We start from the raw sequence: 24,032 nt of genomic DNA on the forward strand, positions 1-24,032 counted from the left end.
CTGGGCTGCTGTGAGTCGCCAGTGACGGCGTAGGCTGCAGCCCCTGTGGCAGTGGGTTGCCATGGGCTACCGTATGTAGCCAGCAGCCAGCGTGAGCGGCCAGCAGCCGCAGTGAGCGGCCAGCAGCCGCAGTGAGCGGCCATCCAGAAGCCGGCGACTTATCTGCCTCTCCCGGGAAGAGCGCAATGATGGTGCCAACTTGGGCCAGTGAAGCAACGTCCTCCACAACTAGACTGAAGAACAAAAAGACAGCAATTTGTCTGTTCCCCTTTCCCAATTCCCCAGCGCTGTTCCCATCCCCCCAATTCCCCAATAAAAATCTTAAAAAAAAATTCACATTTATATGAGAATTTCAGCTACCATCTAATTACGGGATTTGGTCTTATTGGCATACTATTTTAACATCCAAAGATGTGTGTAAAATCCATTTTGCAACTGACATGGACATATCTAGACTCTAGAGGCACTTGTCCCCTTTGAATGTCCAGGGTGCAGCACCCATACCAACTACTTTATTTGCCGTAATTTGAAAGTCTTAGTAATCCTAAGGCTTCAGCTCCATAATCACACTTGGTTAGCTCAAGACTAATTAGTCATTCAACATCATTTATTTATCATGAGAATTGCCTCCCAAATTACCAGTTTATTTAGACTTCGCTAATAATTATTTTGCAAAGCTTTTTTACCACTACTCATTTGCATGTGTAGAATTCACACTGAGAGGGTAAGCTAAGAATGGGTTTTTCTTTTTAGTTAAAGTTTAACTGGAATGGCACCTCCCCCCCCCTCCCCCGCTTGCCAGATTGGTCCTTCTGTGGGACGCAGAATTGAATGTTGTCCCTTTAAAAGAGCCTGGTGGTATGCTGTGTTTATAATCCTCAGATCCCATGACTCAGCCTCACATTTCCCATCCTTGCTCTGCACACTCCTGCTCACATTTGGTTTATATTTGACTTTTCTTTACTTAAGAAGAACAAGATTTATTACTAGTCAGAAGCCAGCAGATCCCGATATTTTAGAAAAAAAAATACACAAACCTTAGCCTGGCAGAGTGAACCATGCTCTGGCTCTACTGGGTCTTGTGAAAGAGGTCACCCAGATAGGACACTGCTACTTGCATTTGTCTAGAATGTGTCAAGTTGTCTAAACGCTTCTACCTATTGGCTCATGTGATTTCTGAAGCACGCTGGGAGGAAAAAAGCACAAGAATCACTCACGCATCTATGTAATGTGTATTTACTGAGCACAAGACATATGCCAGAGACGAGGGGTTGTCAGGCACCGAGAGCTGAGCGTGTACTGGTAACTAAGACAGGCATGTCCTGTCCTCAGGTAGGTGGGTGGGTCACTGAGTCCCACCATGAGGCAGGTGCCCCAGGAAAGGGTCTTGATACCTTTTTTACTTACTAATCATAACAAACTGTGAGAAAGGTCTTATTAACTTCAATTTGGAGATGGGATAACCAAAACTCTCAGAGGGTAAGTGACCTGAGTAAAGTCACCAGCTGATAAGAGGGAGAGCTGGTGCTCAGACTTAGGCATTCTTAGTCCAAGGCTGCTGATTGCATCCTGGATTCTTTCCAAATATGTGCTCTCACGTCAACCCAGATCAATTCAAGCTCTCTTTTTCAGTTTCCCACATCCCATGGTTTGGCTTAGAAAGGTATCTGGTGCAACACACAACAGATACTGAGCATCTAAAATTAGTACTTTAAGGATTTAATCTTTATGGAAGCTCAGAGAATAGCATGGGAAAGTTTTTGTGAGACCAGTGTGGGTGGGGTACTTGCACTGGAACAAGGGTGACAGAGGAGCTCAGAGAGGTGATCCAGGAATTCCCAAAGGCTACCCCTGACTCAGTCAGTGACCAGGCCAGTTTGAAATGAGTCATCTGTGGCATGGGGGCAAACAACCTTAGTCTCTCACTAAACCATCGGGAATCAGGCAGGCCAAATATTTCCCCCTGGGAGAATAATCCTAATTATAATCCCTAGAATTTGCATGCCCCTCCACAGTTTGCAAAGCACTTTCATATCCGTTTCTTCATTCACCGATTGTTCATTGCACAAATTCAGAAGGGACCAGCATCCAAGAGGACCTACCTAGTCTATTGGTTTTAATATATTTTTTTAAAAAGTAAACTCCTTTGTCAAAATGAAATCTCACACAGTAGTCTAGTGTATAAAATTGATGTGAGTGGAACTTCTGTGGTTGGGATGGGGACAGAGCTGGGAAAGGCACAGATTATACTTAAATCTCTGCTTTGACCTCTGTGTCTGTTTCTGAGGGGTCTCCAAGGAGCCTCCAAGTCCCATGAAACACAGTAGGACAAGCTTGTTTCTAGTGACTACCCATCCCGCTTCACTCTTCCACCAAAAGAAAAAATGAGGAAAAAAAAAAAAGCTGAATGTCCTGGAGGTAATATCAGATGTCCAAGGCCACTCTTTGTCTAGTATTCTTTCCATGGAATTCACCAGGGCAGGTTTCTCAGATGGTTAATTCCTGAAGATTTACCTTGGAGCCCGGTTGCCCCCAGGTGTTTCAGGAAAGTGTCCTCTTGGTCATAGTCAGCAGCAAGGTCAACTCTACTACTACTTTGCTAAGTGCCTACTCTTCACGTGTGGCTCAGAGGCACTGTCTTCCTTTCAGATAGGCCACCCTTCAGTGATGGACTGCCAGCCACGGAGTGGTTGGGGAGTAGGTCCAGTGATGCTTCAATCTGAAACACTCTCCCTGAAAATGCAAGAGGAGCAGCCTATCAGCATGCAGGCTCTCCTTACATTAAACTAGATAGTGACTGTTATTGGGTGAATGTGTGTTTCCCTCCAAAATTCATACGTTGAAATCCTAACCCCCAATGTGATGGTTATTAGGAGATAGGGCCTTTGAAAAGTGATTAGGTCATGAAGGTGGAGCCCTCTAAATGGGATTAGTGTCTTTATAAGAAAAGACACACAAAAGAGCCTCTCTCTCTCTCTCTCTCTCTCCCTCTCTCTCCCTCTCTCTCCCTCTCTCTCCCTCTCTCTCCCTTTCTCCCTCTCCCCCCCCCTCTCTCTCTCCCCTCCTTTATGTGAGGATAGGAGATGATAGCCATCTGCAAACCAGGAAGAGTGTTCTCACCAGAACTCAACCATGTGGGCACCCTAATCTCAAACTTCCCAGCCTCCTGAATTGCGAGAAATAAATTTCTATTGTTTAAGCCACCCAGTCTATGCTATTCTGTTATAACAGCCTGAACTGATCAAGATAGCGGTGATTGCAGCACGATTTTTTTAATGTGCTAAATGCTACTTACTGAATGGTTAAAATGGTAAATTTTATGTTATATGTATTTTAGCACAAAGATAATAATAACAACAACCATAATAAAACTTGCATTGGCTCCCTATTTCCTAGGGATGAAGTTCAGACTTTCTGGTACAGTTTACGGCCTGGCCCCTGCTTATCTCTCTATCCTGAATATCTTGCTGTCCCCCTTAAACTCCTCATCTGATCACATGTTCAAGTCATTCCAAACTGCTCTGCATTGCCTGAACAAGCCATGCTCTTTCACTTTTCCATCTTCACTCACAGTTTTGCTTTTAATAATAATAGCAAACATTTGTATATAGCACTTACTATATGCATATATGCACACATATCTAGTGCTTAATATGTGCAGGACTTTTGATTCATTTAACCTTCAGAAATTTTATGAAATAGATACTGTTAGACTTGAGGAAATTGAGGCTAATTGACTTGTTCAAGATCACACAACTATAATAGTAAGCAGCCAAGGCAAGGTGCGAACCAGGGCATTCGGGCTCCTGAATCCTTGCTATTGCTCACTACAGAGCACTCCCTGTGGATGCTTTGTCCCTGTGGCTTCTTCTGAAGAATCCCTGGTTCAACTATCACCTCCACTGTGAAGCCCCCCGCCCCTCCCAGCATTCCCCAGAAAAGGATGCAGCTCTTTTTTCTAGAATCAATAGCACTCTACACACACACATACACACACACTGTGTGGTAACAGCCTGTTCCTGAGCCTCATTCCTTACCAAAGTGCAAGAGGCCCCTGAAGACAGGGACGGTCTTACTTCTAGTGATACCTTTGAGCACTCACTACATGTTTAATGAATTAAAGATGGCTGAGTGCACTTTCCCTCGATTTTTCAATAAATAACAAACTCAAAAAGGGAATTACTTTCCCTCAGAAATTCTGGCAAGGCTCCTTCAGGGTTTGGCCACAGTCACTGATAACCACTATCATTTCCTGTGTATCTCACCAGGCAAGAAGTCCACTCAGATTTACTTTCAGTAGTCCACATTCACAATAAATACTGCTTTTGATTTCCAAATATTAAAATCACAGGATGTGAAATTATAATGCAAATATGATTTTTCAAACTCAAAATGCCTCCCTGAAGGATATAACAATCTCCCCCAACTCTTTTTTGAGATTTATTGGGTAGGCTAGATGGGAGAAAGTGGGTTAATGTTTGCACAGATCTGAGTATAAATGGGACCAAGAAAGAACGGATGGATGTGTGGGTAGATGAGAAGATGGATAAAATGATGAATGGCTATGTAGATGGATGGATACAGTGATGAAGAAATACGTGGGTGGATGGATGGAGAAGAAGATAATGTGTAGATGGACACGAGTTTGTGAAGAAACGTGAAAAAAAAATGTATGGAAAGATGCATAAGAAGTAGTATGGAGGGTGGTTGGATAGATGAATGGACAGGAGGATGGATAGATGTGTGAACCCTGGAGGGATGTAAGGAAAGATGGGTAGTTAGATGAGTGGGTGGATGGAAGAATATTGAGGAGGATGAATGAGAACATGGGTGAGTGGATGGATGACGAATGGGTGGATGAATCCAGGTTCCAGCCTGAGACTGGAGGTTGGCACATGGGTTAGTGGAGCCAAAAGCCAGCCAGCCGCATGGCTGGCCGTCACCGTCTGTCTGGAGCAGTTCTGATAAGAAGTAAAAGTCCAAGGAGCCACGTGGTCTTGACTGCTCTTTCAAGAATGAGCTCCCCCTCGCTCTCCTGGGAAGAAGCACTCTCCATTCCTCGTCCCCGCCACGGGCAGGGAAGCACCACTATCCAACGCAGGACCTCGCCACTTTCCCAGCTCCTATCTCAGAATATCCAGCTGCCTGTGCAACCCAGAGACTATCATGCCCTGGCCCGATTCAAAGAGGAACTTAGCAGAGAGGAGAGGCCTGAGGCTGAACCCAGTGGGGCGAGGTTTCAGGACTCAGTCATCCTCCTTGCTGACGCTGCCCTTCCAGCCGGCGAGCTAGCTGTTGGGAGAAGAAAGCCGGTGCGTCTCTGGGCTCACCGGCACCCCACGGCGCTCCTGGCGCCTTCCAGGCAGCTCCGAATTGCAATCTCCACAGAGAACCGGCCGGGGGTGCAGGGGCCCGCGCAGAGGAGGGCTGGTACGTCTTTAAACCTCTGCCCGCTGCTTAGTCACAGCCCCCCTCACTTGGGTGTGTCCTTTGCTCCCTCCCTCCCTCCCTTCCTCCCTCCCTCTTAGGTCATTCAGCACTCGAATAAAACTGCAGCCAACTTCCGAGGCGCCCTCATTGCCCATCAGGACCCCAGCCTCTGGCAGGTTTGGGCTGCCCTCTCTGCCCTGTCCTCCGCCGGCCCCCCGCCCAGCGCGCCAGGACGCTCTAGCTCCACTCGCTTGCTCTCTCGGTCCGCTCCGACGCCATGGAGAAGTTTTGGTGGCGTGCCGTCTGGGGACTCTGCCTCGTGCAGCTGAGCCTGGCGCAGATCCGTGAGTGCCCGCCGGGGCAGCGGGAGGGAGTGACAGGAGTGGCCAGGACAGCCGCGCAGGCTGAGTTGGCCCTGGGGACCGGAGGGAAGGGGGCGGTGAGCGACATGGATTCGGTGAAGGAGGGCTAAGATTTGCACCAAGCTGTTGGAGAGTTTGTTGGTGTGAAGTACCGTTCTGTTAATAGGAAAAGAGAAAGAGAAGAAAGTTTGCTGGGCAAGCTGCCGGCGCGCAGCTTTGGGCGAGGTCGCCAGATCCTCAGAAAGTTAACTGTACTACTGGATGCGCGCAGCGGGTGTCTGGACTAACAGGCTCTTGTGCCCAAGGGCGCTCGAAGCCGGACTGGGCTGTGGCCGGGCAGGGCAGGGCAGAGCTAGGCAGGACAGGGGCAGGGGCAGGGCAGGGGCTGGTAGCGATGTGGCCATAGTGGTAGGCACAGTTTGGAGTGTGAGAGCTGGTGGCCATGAGCTTTCCAAGAAGGGGCCCTGGCTTCCCGCTGCTCTCCACTGCGCCTGGGTTCCAACCCTCTCACCGTTGGCTCCGGTCTCTGACTATCTTCGCGCTAGTGGAAACTTGAACCAGCTCTGTGGTGAGGTACTGCGTTTCCATGAGGTGCCAGCCTGGGGCAGGTAGTGTGAGTCGGAAAGGCAATGACTGGGCAAGCCGCTCAGTCCTTGTAAACGTCTGCTTCTGCCAATCGGTTAGGGGAAATCCAGAAAGTAATGTGGCTCATGTTCCCGCCTGGCGGCCTCGGAACAGGGACACGAGCCTGGGCATCAGGGACGCTGGAGCTGGGGCTGCCGAAGCCGCCTCCAGACGGGTCTGTGACTTTCGGTGCTTGTGGAGGTGGTGGCTGCGTGTGAGGTATTCTGGCGAGGCTGAACTCCAAGCGTTCCTTTCCTTTGTCTATATATGTATGGATAATTACATGGCTGATTTGCTTATCGCGAGCAAAATTAATTTTTCTTTTAAGAAGTGCCAGCTGGGTCATTAAAACAGCTCAGCCTATGGTTAATTCTACCCAACAAGCGTTTATTAAACCTCGCTCTGAGGAGACCAAGAAGGTAAAAGACGCAGTCCTACCTGGGTACTTGAAACTGAGAATAAGGGGGGATCCAGGATTTAGATTCCCAAAACAGAAATAATAATAATAATAATAATAATAATAATAATAATAATAATAATAGTGATTGGAATGACAGCACTAGCCGCATTTATTGCATACTTTCGCTATGCCAGGCACCGTAAAATTCTTTACATGTGTTATGTGATTTTACCCTCATGGTGGTCAAGTGAGATGTGTCCTGTTATTAGCCCTGTTTTACAGGAGAGAAACAAACTGAGGCCCAGAGAGGGAAGTTGACTTGCCAGTGCTCACACAGCCAGAGGACTGGTGCTCATGTGTACACAGGCCCATTCGCCTGTGCTTAGTCAGACTATGTGAGACTGCGTGTATGGCATGGACAAAATCTAAAAGGATTTCGGAGAAGGAGGGCTTGTAGTGGACTAGAGGCTGGGGCTGGAGAGCCAATGAGCTCTTGAAAGGCAGAGTTCTTGGGATAAGCGAGAAGAGGGAAACTTAAGTGTTTCCCTGGACCTGGCCTCAGAGAAGAGGGGCCTCTAGGGAAGTTTATTTGTATGTTACCTTCCATGATGTCTTCTGCTTTCTGAGGATTGTGACTCCCAACTCCTTTCAACTTGTCTGCCTGATCCTTCTAAAGGAACCCATCCCCAAATATTTTGGCTCTGTCCTGACCCTTGAGGTTCTCCCAGAGACCGGCAGGCTCACCCTTACCCCACGTTTCCATGGTCGCTTTGGGCAGCGTCATTTGGAGGAGGCACAAAAAGTGCCAGTAGCAATAACTGCCTGGACTCGGGCTTTCATGTGCTTGTAAAGTTGTTTGAAAGGAACTAAGACTTGGAAAGGAGACATGACTTAACAGTGAGCTCAGGCTGGGCAGACATGGAGGGCAAGGAGAGAGACGACGGGGGAAGGAAAGGCGCTGTGGTTGCTCCATTCCCGGGGATGATGGGCTCTGGAAGACAATGAGGAAACTTTGGAAAGGGGCGAGGCTTTGAGGAGGAAGAAAGAGCCAATCTCCATATGGAAAGCAAAACAGAGAGAAATGGACAAATGCAGTTAAACAACATTGGACCCAGAAACCCTGAGTTAGAGAACAGATACTTGGAAGTAGGTGCCATATGTGGGAGGAAGTAAGTGGCCCTGGGTGGAGGGTGAGATGAGCTCTCTTGCACACATCTCTGCCTTTCCTCTGTGGGCCAGAGGTCATCGCTAGGGAATCACACCCCTGGGGTGTGTCTGAGAGCTCTGGGGCTTGGGGGTGGCATGTGCCCTTCTGCTCTCTCTGAGCATTAGACACCCCTCTTGCTGGGCGTTAGAGCTTTGGCTGTGTTTTCCCAGGTGAAGGAGCAAGGAAGCAAATGTCCATCACTGACGAGGTAGCATCAATTAATTCAGTTATTCCCCCAGATACACATTGGACATCGACTTCCTGCAAAGGCAGGGTGCCAGGTAGGCGTGTTTGAGGCTGGCAGCCAGTAGGAAAAGTTTCCATTCTCTTCCAAAATGCCCCACATGGGAGGGGATACTGGTTAGCCTGAAATTCTTAGTTTATGACAGACCTCCCTTCCATTCATTCAAGAAATATTTCTTGACTCATTGTTATAGACTCAGAGATGGGGATTCCAAGGATCATTCAAAAAAAACCAAACAAACCCAAAAACCCGTTCCTTCCCTAGAAGGAGACAGATCCTGAATGAGAGGGACGCATGGCTTCCCCTCTCTCTGCCAGAGTGTTAAGGCAGGATACTTTGCACACACTGGGTTTCTGAAACACCAGTGTCACCAACGGCTGCCATGAGTTCCACCTCTATCCCCTGCAATGGGTGGGCAAGGTGTGGTCTACTGGTGTTTCATGACTTAAATGCAACCTTAAACATTAATGACACTTTTTTTACTTTACTCCACAATATACTCAGTTTGAGTTTAATATAAGAATAATGATATGTATATTTCTTACCATAAGCAAAGTTGATGCTCAAAGAAAACTCTCTGTACTGTCCTGGGGCTTCCAGGGCCTCCTGGACCCCTCCGAGTTAGGAGCACCCAGTTTTGAAAGCTTGACACTTGGCTACTGCAGCGTATGCTCCTGTCCAAAGCAGCGTCCTAAGTCCCCAGGAAATACCCTTTACTGAGCACCGACTCCATGCTAGGCATTCAGCAAGAGGTTAGCATAGGTTCTTGCAGAAGCCTCGCAACAGCCCAATATACATTCAGCACTCTCTTCACTACAAATTGAAGTTCAGGGAGATGGTATGACATTTAAGGACACACAGCTAATATGTGGTGGAGTCGGGGTCTCCTACTGTCTAACATCCCCCATGTTAGACTCCCATGTCTGTGCTCCTTTGATTCATTACTTTGCCTCTGGCAAACTTTGGACATTGTGTGTGGTTCTCCCCCCATCCTTTATGGCCAGCTAATGAGAAGCCTGTCTTGAGTGTCTTTTCTCTCCCCAGCAGGCTGTGGACTCTTGACTGCCCTGCCCTACCCTGCCCTGGCCTGTCTCTCCCCAGGTTTGGCCACAGCTGTCAAGAGATGCCAACCTAGTTACTTGTTACTAAATTAAGTCCCTTTCCTTATCAGAGTCCAGCTGCCCTTCTAGACATGCTCTCATTTGCAGGCTTGGAAAAAAGTGAGAGGCTGTTCCTCATCTAAGAGACAAGTTAAGGCAATGCCCTCTGCCTGAAAATTAAGGAAGAGGCCCTTTGCTGTCTCTCACACTGACCCTACAATCAATTAGATGCATTGACCCAAAAAGCCCCCGTGTCACCTGCTCACTGGAAACCCTCAGCATTTAGATTTAGCAGGTTGTATGTACCTAAGTGAGGGAGCCTTGAGGACCCAAGCGGTGGGCAAACACGTTCTCTACAAAAGTCAAGGATCTAAGCCAATGTGGAGCCCCAAGGTGACACGTGGCCACCCAAGTGAGATTTCAGATCTGCCTGCCAAGTCAGGTGGTTCCAGGCTGAGGTCCCCAGACAGAGTGGAAGTGGTGGGAGCAAAGCTGCGCCTGGCTGGGGCTGGGACAGCGGCTGCAGTTGTGTTTCCCCAGCACCTCCCTTTTAATGGACTCCACCCAGAGCCTGAAAGGGAAGTAGCTCTTGTAAAAGAATGACCAAAGCAGGTGGCAGGTGCTGCCAGACAAAGCATCGTACTCAAAGGGGATCTTTTCTGCCTCAAAGGAAAATTCTGGGGGTTTGCACAGCAAGAAGCTGATGACTCAATTTCCGCTGTGCCTCTGCTTGAATGGGAAGCACACAAGTGTTCTTTAGAATTGCCAGGGTAAGCTAATGCCTCCCACCTTAAATTTAAACCCCACTTTTCACTCACTTAGCAAACTGAAATTTTTTTTTAAAAAAGCATACTCCCCCTAAGCAGGCCAACAAGCCCAGTTTGCCAGAGTAAGGAAGGGGTGCTTTCTAAAGTTTGTGGGTACAGTGATTGTACATTCCAAACTTTCCAGGGGAGTCAGGATTTTGAATAAACAAATACTCTACCAATTAACACACAGTACATATTTTAATACGCAAACACCCTACCAATTGACACATAGTATTGGGTTGTCGGAAAAGTCAAGACGCATTTTTGCAACGAAAAACATAAAAAAATACGTCATGACTTTTCCGACAACCCAATAAATATTTTGACTAAATCTTTATATATTTTTCTACAAATAAATGCATACCTTCATGTAATCAGAAGTGAAAAATTTTGCAAGACTTTTCACATAAATAAATTCACATCTTTACAACTCCTTACTCAGTGTAGTGTCCGATTAAATTGATGCTTGGTTCAGAAAATGTGTACTTTGGAGAGGAAATATTTAGCATTCCTCTGTTCTCCATTTCTCTATCACTACAATATATGAAGTACCAGGAAAAGCCACATAGTGGACTCTTGCTTGCTCGATGTGGATATATATATATATATATATATATATATATATATATATATATATGTGTGCCTGTAAGTCTATAGGCATCTGAACGCATGGGTCCACACATAATGTGGGTATTGCTGGCCAGTTGCTAAGCATTTATAAGGTTTCTGCTGTGGGTCCCACTCTGTGTTGAGTACTATGGGGAATTCAACGTATGAGATGTAGGCCTTGCATTCAAGACCTTGATGGTGCTGCATGCATAACACGGTATAGTTGGGTGACAGCCTGGCCAGTTTAGATGATAGGGCTCATGGCATTGCCAAGCTGAGGTGCAGCAAGGTGGGCTGGAGGAATCAATGATGGAGAAGAGGGAGCAACGCGGACATGATAGGATTTGAATATATGAACAAGAGGGAATGAGAAAGGGGTGTGCATATTTCTGTTATCCTGCTATTAATTTACCCATCCTCAAATAAGTTAATGAACTGACTAGACAGTGTAGTCCACAATTGCGTATGCACTGCTTACCCAGTGCACCAGGTAGCTAGGCACAGGAGAGGTCATTGTCAGGAGGACACAATGCTGGCCCCTGCACCGCTCACAGTCCAGCATAAGGTTTCCTGAAGAATGGCTAACTGTGCATTCTGGCTCCCACATGCTAGATTCTGGTAGTACATCCCCCCGTCCCAGTTGTGACAACAAAAAATGCCTCCAGACATTGCCAGATTGGTGGGTGGTGGGGTGGTTAAAGTTGCCCCCAACTGAGAATCCCTGGTGTAACAGGATGGCAGCCATCCCAGTAACCTCATCTTTTACAAAGGGGTGTCTGGTTCCCATAAGTCACCGATTAATTAGCCTTAAAGCTTCAGAGTAAAATGACGCAGGAACACCTTTTTATCTTTGAGGGTCAAGGGGTGCTAATAACTTTCACACTTCTCAAAGGCGGAAAACCGTAAATGTGACATATCTTTTATCTGCAGCATTGTGGGAGACCCCTGACGTCAAGGATTGTCTCACTCACTTTTGTGGTCCCAGATCCCAGTGCTGGCCCATAGTTGTTATCAGTAACTGTAGAACTGAAACAAATGCCTGGAATGTAGAAATAACACTATCCACATATGGAAATAGTACATCTAAGGTGCAAATACATTTACGTGCATATAACAGTGGTGATGGCTGTCTTGCTCGAGTCAGGTCTGAGGAGGGCGCTTGGCTGACCAGCTGCCCATCATAGGACTCGTGTTTGGTCTGCCCAAAGATGGAGATCGTTCATCTGTTTGTGGCTTTGGTGGCTGCTTGCTGTGGCTGGGATGTCTGTCTAAGGACAGGGTTACTGGATTCCTGAACCGAGAAGGGAGTGGGAGCCCGCCGGGACGATGACAGCAACCCTGAAATTTAAGCCTCAAAATAAAACACTCCCCAGCAGCCACCTGCATAAGGGTCTGGTTATTTTGGAGATGCTGATCTGAGTTTGGACTTCTTGGGTGAGAGGACCACACCCATCCAACAACCCCCATGCCTGCTTCTGGAAGGCATTGGCAACTGAGAGAGAAGCAGAAAAGCTTCAATGGGGACTCTTGCCTTCTCTGTGCATCTCCTGCAGCAATTAAAGGGGAAAGTCCCCAGGGAAACCTGCCATCTGATGGGGAGCCACGTTGGCAATAACAAAACGTGTCTCCTCTCCATAGAGCTTGCGAAGTCTGAAGCTGCCCGGCATGGTAGCAGGTCCTCCATACCCATGGGTCATCTGTCCAGTGAGACTCAGAGACAGGGAGTCAAACACAGAATGAGGGCATGGGGGTTATGGGGGAACAGAATCTCCCAACATGATCTCCCTGAGTTTGGGGTACACTGGCTGCCTGGGTGTGTCTTCCTGAGGCAAGTGTCCCTCCTAAGTGCAAGTGTGGACAGACAGGTCCCAGGTGGGTGGAGAGGGGCTGAGTCATCAAGGAGGTGATTTGCAAAACTCAAGCCCCAAAAATCTCAAAATTCTTCAGCATTTGAGAGCATAGGTTCATTGGAACACTCCAGTGGGGAGAGAGATTATTCACACAAACAGGTAATTTTGAGCATTTACTGGGATGTCATTGGCAATCTCCTTTGGCAGCACCTGAAAGTCCATCTTTCTTCCCCACAACCTTTCTCGAGACTTAGAACTCTTACACCTTTTGCGCTTGCTTCTTTCAGCTAGTTGTAAATTTTTGTGATACCATCACCACTATTAGTAATAATAGCAAACACCTATAGAGTGCTAACCATGTACCAGCTGACCAGTCTAATTGTTTCCTATATACCAACTTGTTTAATATATTCTTATATACTAACTTATCTTCCTGTATATTAATACATTCCTATATGCTAACTTGTTTAATCCATACACCAACCTTATGAAGGAGTGCTATTATCATCATCCCTCTTTTACATATGAGAAAACTAAGGCATAGAGAATTTAAGTAACTTACTTGCCCAAGGCCACAGAGCTGGAAAGTGATGGTGCCGCGATTCAGACCCTAGGGGTCTGGCTACCGGGTTCATGCTCTTAGTTACTACATTGCTGTGCTTCCTTAGTGTATCGAGATGTCAGGGCAGCCTCAGAAACTCAAATGATGATACCTGGTAGCACTCTGGTTGTTTTCATAAACCCCATTTGAGAATCAGGTGTGGGTAGAGGCCTAAGGCCCACAGAGCTGGTTTTGTCCTTTTTCACATGTGGTGTCTGAGGAGGGGCCTGGGACTTCAAAAATAAAAAAGAAGTTGTCATGGAAACTTCTTCCCATTCATATTATGAGTGGCTCATTCATTCCAATCCCTGGATAGATGTTTTGCTCTTTTCTATGTGATAGGAAGTTGGGGAGAGGGTAGGACTGAAAGGGATGGTGAATTGAGTTATGTGTTCATTATCACATCATTACTTGTTGCCTGGATGAAAGGAGAAGATCGCTGTTTGATGTTTCTCCATTGTCTAGGACTTTGGCTCTTGATTGGACAAAGCTGAGAAATGAACTAATCAAATAGCAGTAAAATGTTTTGCCTTCAGCTTAAGGGTCCTTGGTGCCAGGCCCTTCTCTCCACCAGCTAGCATTGATGAGCGAGGGAGGGAGGAAAACAGAGTGGAGGCTGTCAGGAATCAGGCTGCACTCACCAGGCGCAAGGAGTTGACCTAAAGCCGGGAGTGTGCTATAGCCCCTTTCCCCAATCCTAGCCCAAACTGGACAGCCCGGCTTCTGTATGGCCCAGCAGATGACCATTGCATGGGGAGGTGGGAAAGAAGGGAGAGGATGTTTCTTCTGGGTGTCCCTGGCTGGAAACAACCCACATAGGAAAGGAGGAGGCAAAGCTCCCTGGGGACATCTCAGTTAGTCTGCAGGAAGGGGCTCGGGCCTTTGGCCTGGAGACAGAGATTCATCCCAGATTCCCCTTCTATTTCAATGTCAATGCATCTCATCGCACCTGAGCACGTCTGCAGTGCCTGCTAGAAGGACCCACGTACTAGTCGTGGACCTAGGCAGCATCTTTTTCTATTTCCTCTGTCAAAGAGGACCTGCTAAGGCATTAGAATGATGATGGTAAAGCTTCTTCACCCATGTTCACCATCACGCAAATTGAGATGCCAGGTAGAAACCAGCAATTCCACGCAGTCAATACCTGGTCTTCTGCCTTTGGCCTAGATGGTCGTTTCTGCTCAGGCCCCTGGCCCCAGGCTTCGTACACTCCAAAAATATTAAACAAGCATCTACTATATGCCAGTCACAACTGTTGCCATTGCTGAGTGTGTCTAGTTCAAGAAGCAGAATCCAGCAGAGCTGAGCATCATCTTGAAGCCCACAGAGACCAGTTGATGTCAGAGTTATCCCCACATGTTAGCCACTACTTCCCTGCATGGTGGACAAAGGCGTAGGTACCGGAAAGAGGGCTAGTCACGTAGATGCAGATAAGAGTTTAGAGAGGGAAGTGATGCTGCCACAGAACCTCCTGCCTATAAGTTTGTCTTTGCAGTGGATCCTCTGTAGTGGGACTAGTTATCTTCCCAAGGTCAGCCTTAGAGATCGGGTACGTCCTTGTCGACTTCTCTGAGTGACTTGCACTTTCCCTGTTGTTTCCTAGTTATTTCTCCCTGACAATTCATAAAACCCCCACAAACATATCCATCTGAAAAGAAGGTCAAGGGATTCTTCTGAGCTGTGTTGTGGCAATCTGTTATCTTTTGCCCATGAATGTATAAACTCCCTAGGGAAAAGCCCATACTGTATGTACATTTTTGTATCACCCTAGCCCTCAGCTGGTGCCACAGTTCCCCACTTAATAGTAGGTGCTCAATAAATATTTGGATGGCTGACAATGAATGGAATTTCTAGATTTGGCTAGCAAAGCTATCTGTACCATTTACCTTTTGTGATTTAAAGGTTCTGACAAATTCCTTTTCATCCTTTTAAAAACTTTCCTGGTCTATAAAAACCTTACAATTTTAATTTTTCTAGTACCTCTTGTAGCGATCTTCAAACCTTGAAATTTCTTTTCTCTGTACTCTTTCCAATTTGAGTGTATCGTGTATCTTTCTTGAGGTTTGACATGTCAGGCAAGGCAGGGGACGCTTAAAGTTCATTAGGTTTTGTCCAGTAGAACAGGGATCTTGATTTCCTATGGGTCTGTCTGCCTCTATGTCCCAGCACTTACTTCAAATCTGGCCTCATGTATAAAGAACCCCAACCCTCACATCATGACACTCTGAGAAAAGATGTCGGCTTTTTGGTAATTATGTTAAAAGAAAAAAAAAGAGGGAAGTTGTTTCAATGGTTTAAAAGCCTTCCATACCAAAGACCACCTGTGCCAAGCTGGATGTGTCGTGTGGTAGAATGGGCGTGAGGAAGTGGGGCTTTGGAAGAGGGTCATGTAGGAGGAAGCAGGGCAGTGAAACAAGACAGACCTCAGGCTGAGTCCCCTTTCTGTCACTTAAGAGCTGCATGAGCTCAGGCAGTTGCACACATTAAGTTCTAGAACAATGTTTAGCACATAGAGCTAAGTGTCTAGCACATAGAAGGTGTCTCGAGAATAGAAATGGCTATTCTTAGTTCCTCTCTATTACTGATTCACTGTGTGGTGCTCAGCAAATCATTTCAGCCCTATTTGCCTCCAATTTTCCACGTGTGAAATGAGAGGATTAGGTTCTACTTGATCTGTAAAGTCCTTTCCAGGCCTCACCTTCTGTAAATCCACCACTTTGTGGGACCACGAACACCTAAGCCTCATAAAACTTAATGGAAACAATAACATGACTATAATGCAGTGCCAAAAAAAAATGATGCCTGGTTTGTATTAAATGTCAGGAGTGAATTATTAATCCAAGTCAGGAACAAGCGTGTGGACCGAGTTACGTCCTAAACTCCAGTGGCCAAGAATGATTCCTAGGGCCAAGGTACTATGCTCAGGGGACTCCACCAAATCCTCTCAACCACTTGGAAGAGGGCAGATGAAGAAGCTCAGGCCAGAGAAGTGAGCAACATCTCTCAGTCTCGCAGCTAAAACTGCAGGAAGCCAGTTCTGGGCTTACCTGCAAGACCAGAAGGCACTATGTTTTACTTTAAACTCCACTTTACAAAACATTGCTTCATTGGCCAGATAAACCAACCCCTGAAGAAACGATGGTGTCCTTCACGTTCAAAGCCCCAGGAGCATCCTGGATGTCTCCTCTTCCCTTAAGGGAACTCAACAATGTTTTGGTGCAAGATGAACCACAATATTCAGTCAAAACAGTGCTGAGAGGGTGAGCATGAGTATCCTATGGAAAATCACTAGGGTGGCCATGGGAATCTAAAAATAAGCAAAACAAAACAAAAGAACACACACACACACCAGGGCACTGAGCGAAGCAGGCCTTTGAGATGATGAGTTGCTGCTTCTACCGAGAGCCTTCCAGAGTCCCACTGAGATACTTCTTTCTTTTCCATGAAACCAGAGAAGCTCTTGCTCAGGAAAAAATAAATACAAAGGAAGTCATAAAAACTGCATATTACTTAGGAGTTTGCCAAAGTTGGTCAGGAACTAAATCCCCTGTCGGGGTTCCGACCTTCTATCAGTCACCAAAAGTCCTGGGTATGTCCATTTCATATCTGCCTGAAATCCGCTGACCAGCAGTTCAAAGAAAATACCAGATGGGTTCAGTTCTCATGTCGTATGCAGTGCTCTCAGTTGTTGTGGGATATGGTTCAGTTGTCTGCATCTCCAGCCAGTCCTGCAGACATAGCCTTCTAGGAGAAGTGAGAACCCACAGAGGTTTAGCATTTTTCTGTCTCAGTTCACAGGGTGATTGTGGGCAAGGTTTTTCCCTTATTGGTTGCCTCTGTTTCCCTAGTCCTAAAATGGTGATGAACTTACAATTCAATTCATTAGAAAGTACTGTGTGACTGGCTGTGTGGAAAGAAGTGAGGGAAGTAGAAGATCTAGGCTTTGTCCTTAGAGAGCTTACAGTTTGGTGGGAGAAAAACTAAACAGATGAAAGAACTAGGCAAGATTACGTATTATCAGGTACCAAGGTGAGGAAAAGCAGGTATCTCCATGAGTGGTAATTGTATGAGACGGCTTCATGGAAGGATGGAATTTGAGGACGAGATGAGTGTGGGAAAGAAGATAAGCTGAGACAGGAGAGAGGAGAGCAACCCACAGAAGTGTAAATAAAGCAAGAGCTGAAAAGTTTTTAAAGTGAAGGAAATATGTATGGCTTGATTGAGGTCAGGAGAGGGTTCAGCCTGTCTGAATGAGAGTGTCCATGTTGAAACACAGTGAGGGATGTGGTTGGACAGAATCCAGGTGATCAAGTAACACTGGCTCCATCTTACAAGATCCAACTCTTCTGCCCCAGAGAAGTTCTCAGGACAACCTCTTCAAACAATGCCAGGCAGAGATCAGACGCAGGCCAGCTCCAGCATTGGTTGAGATACAACTTGGGCAACTGCCTGAGTCCGAGGATGGCAATTTAAGAGAATCCCAAACAAGACCTATAGCAGCAACAGCAGATAGATTTCAGCCCATATAACGTTTCCTATTGATTAGTAGAGGCTGCCTGGAGGGCTGTGCTAAGAGGCCAAACCTTGACTCGGCTACAGAGAGTTCTGTGATCTATTAGTGATGTCTGCCGTGGGCACACTATGGAGGATTTGATGCCCATGTATTGCATGAAGATCACCACAGCAGAGCAGCAGGTTTTTCTAGTTGACGTTTCTGATAGTTATGTGTAACCCTGGGAGTTGAGCCGCTTGAACCTAGTCAGCTAGCCGTACCATAGACTCCACCTCCTTCCAGAACGGTATAAATGCAGTCTCTTACTCAGAGGAGTTTAGTTGCCTGAGCCTTCTCTTATAATCCACTACCACTGTGTTTTCCCATCACCCCAGTTGAAGTTAGATGATAGGAGCCAGGAATCTCCTCTGTGTGAACAAGGGCCAGACCTCTTGGCAAAGGGCCCCTTCTCCACATCAGCTTCTCCATCTGCAAACTGAGAAGACAAAAATGATGCCTCACCCATAGGGGTGATAGGAGGAATTACTAGCTAATGTGAGTGAAGCCTTTGAAGATGAAAGGGTTGTATGCGCACGTTAATTACAACTTTTATCAGCCCTGGAGCCTCTGCATTCTCAGCTGCCACTCCAGGGCTCTTCTGCCGCCTCGCCAAAGCAGACAGCAGCAGCATTCCACAGACTGGCCCCTCTGGGTCCTGCTGGTAGCATCCAAATCCAGAAGGCTGGATTCTGAACTCAGCCTGGCGAGCCCACTGTGGGCTGCTCAAGTTTCTCACTACTCATCCCCAAGGGAAAAAGCAAACCCACTACCTGGGCAGGTAAGATAAGGTAGAAAACCCAGGTATAAACAAAAGGCTCCATCAAGAGTTGACTAGAAATAGCCCCCAGGTGAGATTAGGACACTCTGCTCTAATTCCCACCCTGTCAAAGCCTAATTGTGTGACCTTGGGCTACTGGCTTTATCTGTCTAATGCTTCAATACACTGTGAAACACCTGGGAAATAATCCTTCTGCCTTCCCTAGACCTCTCCACCTTTGCCTGCTGCTGTGAAAGTGTTTTGTGCTGGTCGGCAGAAGCACGTGATGTAGAACTACAAGGTCCTATTATTACCTGAGGTAGCTTTTGCCTTTATCTCTGTCTCCTGTTGCTAGTTGACCCCAATCATTGAAACTGTATTCTTTGGAATGCTCCCCAATCTCCTCCCAGCTGCCATCCCCTCCTGGGCAGGGCTTATCTAGGAGGACTTGGTATGGGCTCAGGCTTCTTGGTTCTGCCATTTCCTGAGGCACACAGATGCTGTCAGGCTGGCAGGGGACCTGGGTGCCCTGCCAAGTTGAGCCACAATGCCCTTGCTGGAATAATTCAATAAAAATGCTAGAGGCGAGGATGAGAGGGAGGGTTTTTAAATGTTTCACTAGGGCTTAGCAGTTGCAGGTACGGCAGCACCAAAGTATGGCTCCAAAGAGGCAGAAGAAGAGACAGAGAAAAAGGGCCCTAAGCGAGGTGACAAAAAGCCGGAGATGATGACATATCAGAATGGGAAAAGGTACTATATGTTATATAGCCTCCTTGTTGGACAGATGAGAGCAGGTTGCCTCAAAGCCTGCAAGTGACTTGCCCAAGGACACGCAATGAGTGAGAGTCAAAACCCTGGTCTTTTTACTCAGCCCAGTGCCCTTGCCATTTCACCCTTTGAGGTGACAGAGGACAAGGGCATTCAATGAAAGAGGACAATGGGCTGACCAGGGCAAGAAGACTTGGAATGACAAAGCGAGGAAGATAAAAGGGTACTCTTTCTTTCTTTTTTTTTGTAGCACAGTGGGAAATAGTGTCGGGAGAGCCTGCATTGTGTACACTACACTGGAGCCTCCATTGTACTTGGGTCTGGCTTCCTGTGCAGTAACTTGTGCATCCATATATGGCGTTCGTTTTGATCCTTTTTGACTTAATGAGCATTTGGAAACCAGCAGGCCCAGCATAACTTGGCCTGGCTTTTCCCAAGCCTCTCTGTGCAATTCTGTAAGTCGAGTCAACAATCAATGGTTTTTGAAGGATTCACTTGTTCACTCAATGCATATTTATTGAATACCACTAAGTGCCAGGTGTTCCACTAGGCACTGGGGACACACCTTTGAGCAGGAGAGGCACAGTTTCTGCTCTCATGGAACTTACAGTCTGTCTGGGAAGAGAGGCAGTAAACAACTAATTATGCCCTTATTTAATTATACTTGAAGTAAATGCTGGGAAGGAGCAGAAGCACGGGGTCTTGTGGGAGCAAGGACACCTCACCTGATCTAGAGATTCAGAGAAGGCTTCTCCAGACATGTAGGATTAATAGCAGTAACGACGTCTGCAGGGTCCCCACAGTTCATTGCGGGGCTGTCTTGTTGGATGTCTCAACCCCACCAGCTCTCAGGACCAGAGGACAGGCTGGTAGGTGGGCGTCAAAGCTCCTCATGCAAATGGAGCCAAGGCAGCCCCTCTCCTGGCTGCCTCACACTCAGGTCATCTGAGGAAGAGAGCAAGAAAAGAAAGCTCTACTCCTCAAAATTCTGAAAGCAACTGGTTTATCACGTCTGTCTTACAACAGACAGTGGTGGGAAGGGAACCATCGGAACCTCCAAGCTCACTCAGACTTTTAGAAGCATCTGCTGGGGCCACAAAGGAACCCAGACTCTGGGGAACTATATGTGTCATATGATGGAATTCTTTTAAGCCATGCAGGGAAATCCATAATTTACTTAGGTGTCTTTAGCATAAAAGCCTTGGTTTAAAGTCATATCTCATCCATTTTATTGGAAGTTTCTTGGTCTTGTTTTGAGCACTTGCATGCCTGGAGCTTGGACCCACGGTTTGATTAATGTGTATGTGTGTGTGTGTGTGTGTGTTGGGGAGGGGGCGCGGGGGTTGGTTCAGGATGACTTCCAGCAGTCATGCAGGCACATCTATTGGGTCTAGTCAGCAGTTACAGGCAAGAACCCTGGGATATGGATGCCCAACCACTTGGCTATGAGGACCTCACTCGTTTATCTCCTTGTTGGTGGTTAATTACTTGGAAATGATCAGAGTGGACGCTATCAGGAGAGTGACACAGATGTGGTGAGAATACAGAAGCCATCATCTAAGGTGCTTTCAAATGAAAGCATAAATAATAATAATAACAGTATTTATCAATTGGTAGAGGCACCAGCTAATCCAAATGGTCACTTATAAACAACTCTGTCTTACAAATGAGAACAGATTCGAGGTTATTGCCCCACAATGATGATATAACATCCTTTCACTCTTACTCGGATGTGCTTTCTTGGGTAGGAGAGACAGCGATGGAGTTATAGCTATCATGATTGAACGTAAGTTACAACCCATCTATGCATCAAACTGTGATGTGTTCCCCATGTAATTGTTATCTGACACATGTTTCTTGGTATACCCATAGCAATGCATGCCAGCTGAATATCTCTGGCATATCATCTGGTAATCGACCCTCATAAAATGGTATCTCCTACAACAAGAAGTATGGAGGCAGAACAATTTCAGGAGTTCAATGATATTATCAAAGACCAAGTTTTCTGCCACTCCCAGTGTCTTCCTATGGTTTAGCCCCCTTCATGGTCCAAAACTGACTCTCACAGTTCCAGGCATCCTACGAAGAACAAAAAACCAATATCCAGTGCCAGAAAAAGAAATGCTTATTCATAAACATCTCTTCTAAAAAAGGGAGGAGTAGCTTTTCCCAAAGTCCTGAATTGACTTCCTTTTAATTCTCATTGGAAGGGGGTCACATTTCATGGAATGCCCGGGCCGAAGCACTCATTGGCAAGAAGTACTCTGACCACAATGCTTGACTTAGACGAGTCATGATCCACACACTGGAGTTGAGAGTTGAGGCCTCAGCTCCCATGAAATACAAGTTTGGGATTTTAAACAAAATCAGGGTTTAATTAGATCTTTGTTGCGTTGGTAACAATGTCTATTACAATGAGTAAGGCTCCAAAGTGTGTCCACCCACCTGGCAGAGTTGTGGTTTGAGATGCTATACAGGTTAAAGAAGAAAAAACAAAAAAAGGCAAAGCTAGGTTCTTGTGTTCCTAAGCCACACCCTCTACCTTCTGAGAAGACACACCTTATGGATGGAGTTCACATGGGGGACACACCGCTTACTGAGATGGTCTGTGACTTAGATGGCCTGTGGTTTATCGTAATAGCTATAACTTTATCCTTTTCTCTTCCCAACAAAAGCATATCAGCGAATAACCTTAAATCTGTTATAATTTATAAGAAATAGTCAATCTTTTGCACACTTGAGCATTTTATTATTAGAAACTCATTATTGCAACCCATCTCGGCACTGCTGGATATGCACCACGCATAAGGATCACTAATCTGTAGTGATCCACTTGAAAAATTATGACCTTGGACAAGCATCTCTTCCTGTACATTATGAGATGATGACCCCCAAGGGAGATAGCCAGCTTTTTTTTTTCTGTAACTATTCCTAGAGTGTTTTGACATGTGTGTAGTGTTTTCAGCTCCATTATCTAATTCAGCCCTCATATTAACTTCATGATTAACATTATTATTCTCCTGTACAGGACAGAAATTTAATGACTTTCCCCAAGTCATATAACTAACTAATGCAGATTCAAGAGTTGAACCCTAGCTTTCTACCCCTAGAGATGATGTCCATGTCATCACACTATGTTGGTTCCCAATGGATCTGACTTGCTTACAAGGAGTCTAGAATGAACTATTGAGTTTTATATTAATAATTTCTCTTCTATAAGAAGGAAAACTCTTTCTTAATCATTTCTTTGAGTCTGAAGCTCGTGTCCAACATTTTAACACTTTAATAAGCCCCAAGATGAACAGGAGGGTTTTCTGGGCCAGTCCGCTGACTCCGCATAGTCAGCTAAGCAATCTAACAGCATTGGGGGTGGGGGAAACATTAGGATTTTTTTGGTTTGTTTTCCATTCCTTTTTTTTTTAAATCCTAAATACCATTAAAAGATTTCTAATGGCTGCATTAAGGGAAGAGAAGCCCAAGGGATATCTAATGTGGACCTCAAGGATATGACTGTTTCTTACACAGAAAGGAGGCTGCTGCTTTTCAGAATCTAATGATGAACGCCAGAGGAAATGAATTCTATTAAACCAAAATGATTTATGCTTTATTTGAGGGTGACTTTCCTGACCTCAAGCTTTTTCCTGAGGCTTGCCAAGCGTTAGACTGACCTGCTAGTTCCGAATCCATCCCTGCAGGTCTCAGCTGAAGTGGCATTGTCTCGGGAAGGCATCTCTTGGGGACAACAAAAGCCCCGGGGAGAAAAGGCTTCCCTTAAACGAGGTGCTTAGCACTTTGTGCTTCATCACACGCAGGCTGCTGTGCTGTTGACTTGTTGAATGACTGTCTTCTCCCTGAGCATAACCTTCATTAGGATAGTGACCTTGCCTGGGTACCTAGAACAGTACCCAGCACATGGGGGCATTGAATGAAACCTTGTTGGATGAATGACATTGGGACGAGGATTATCTTTTCTGAAGTCCTGTATTCATTTGAATGTTGGGTTGGTTTTGAGATTATGACTTACCATGATTAATTCAGGATGTGATCTCCAAATTCAACTTAAAAAAAACCACGTTCTATCTATCTATCTATCTATCTATCTATCTATCTATCTATCATCTATCTATCTATCTACTGGAATAAGAGATAAGTGCTAAAAAAGCAACTGAGAGTCAGCAAGGGTCCATATCTTCTCTCCCTCTCTCCTTCCTTTTCATGGCTGTGCTTCACCCCAATTCCCACTCCTTTTCCTTGGCACCTAAGAAACAGCCTCTTCTATGGTTTCTTGCAAGGGCACCAAGGGAAGCTGAATATGTACAACGTCTAACCACTCAGGATGGATGTGAAAGACAAGAAGGAAACCTTTCTGTCTGGGGATAGGAAAGATGGGACAAGGTTTGAGGAGGCAAGCCTTGGCTACTTTTCTTGCTGGGAGCAGAGGGAGGGGCTCCCTGTGGCTTCCTCCGGGGATATGTGCAACTCTCTCTCAAATAAGCATGATCAGATATCCCTTCCTTAACTCTTTCCTGCATTAATTGATTTCAAGTTTTCTTTTTTTAAAAATGTGTCAGAAATCCACAAGAAAACAAAAAGTTGATATGTTGACTATTTTATCCATTTAATAATAACAATTGCAGCTGCTTTGTATATCAATGACATTATTTTCATGTATAAAAATGTTGGATATATTCATTCGGATGTATCTGACCCTCGCAACAA

The 24,032-nt window shown here is 46.0% G+C and overlaps 1 protein-coding gene across 15 annotated transcripts in view; it reads left to right on the forward strand.

Moving 5' to 3' along the window:
* Positions 1–5,529: 5,529 nt before the first annotated feature.
* Positions 5,530–24,032, forward strand: part of CD44 (CD44 molecule (IN blood group)) — an 86,801-nt gene continuing 68,298 nt past the window's right edge. For 7 of the 15 annotated variants that reach the window (XM_019639538.1, XM_019639541.1, XM_019639545.1 and 4 more), the window contains exon 1: positions 5,530–5,774. In XM_019639538.1, the coding sequence (XP_019495083.1) occupies positions 5,708–5,774 (67 nt within the window). In that variant the 5' untranslated portion in view covers positions 5,530–5,707. The remainder of the gene's footprint in view (positions 5,775–24,032) is intronic. The other 8 variants (XM_019639547.1, XM_019639546.1, XM_019639548.1 and 5 more) reach the window with 6 other exon arrangements.

The sequence above is a fragment of the Hipposideros armiger genome, unplaced genomic scaffold (assembly GCF_001890085.2).
Source record: "Hipposideros armiger isolate ML-2016 unplaced genomic scaffold, ASM189008v1 scaffold_44, whole genome shotgun sequence".
Classification (NCBI taxonomy): Eukaryota; Metazoa; Chordata; class Mammalia; order Chiroptera; family Hipposideridae; genus Hipposideros; species Hipposideros armiger.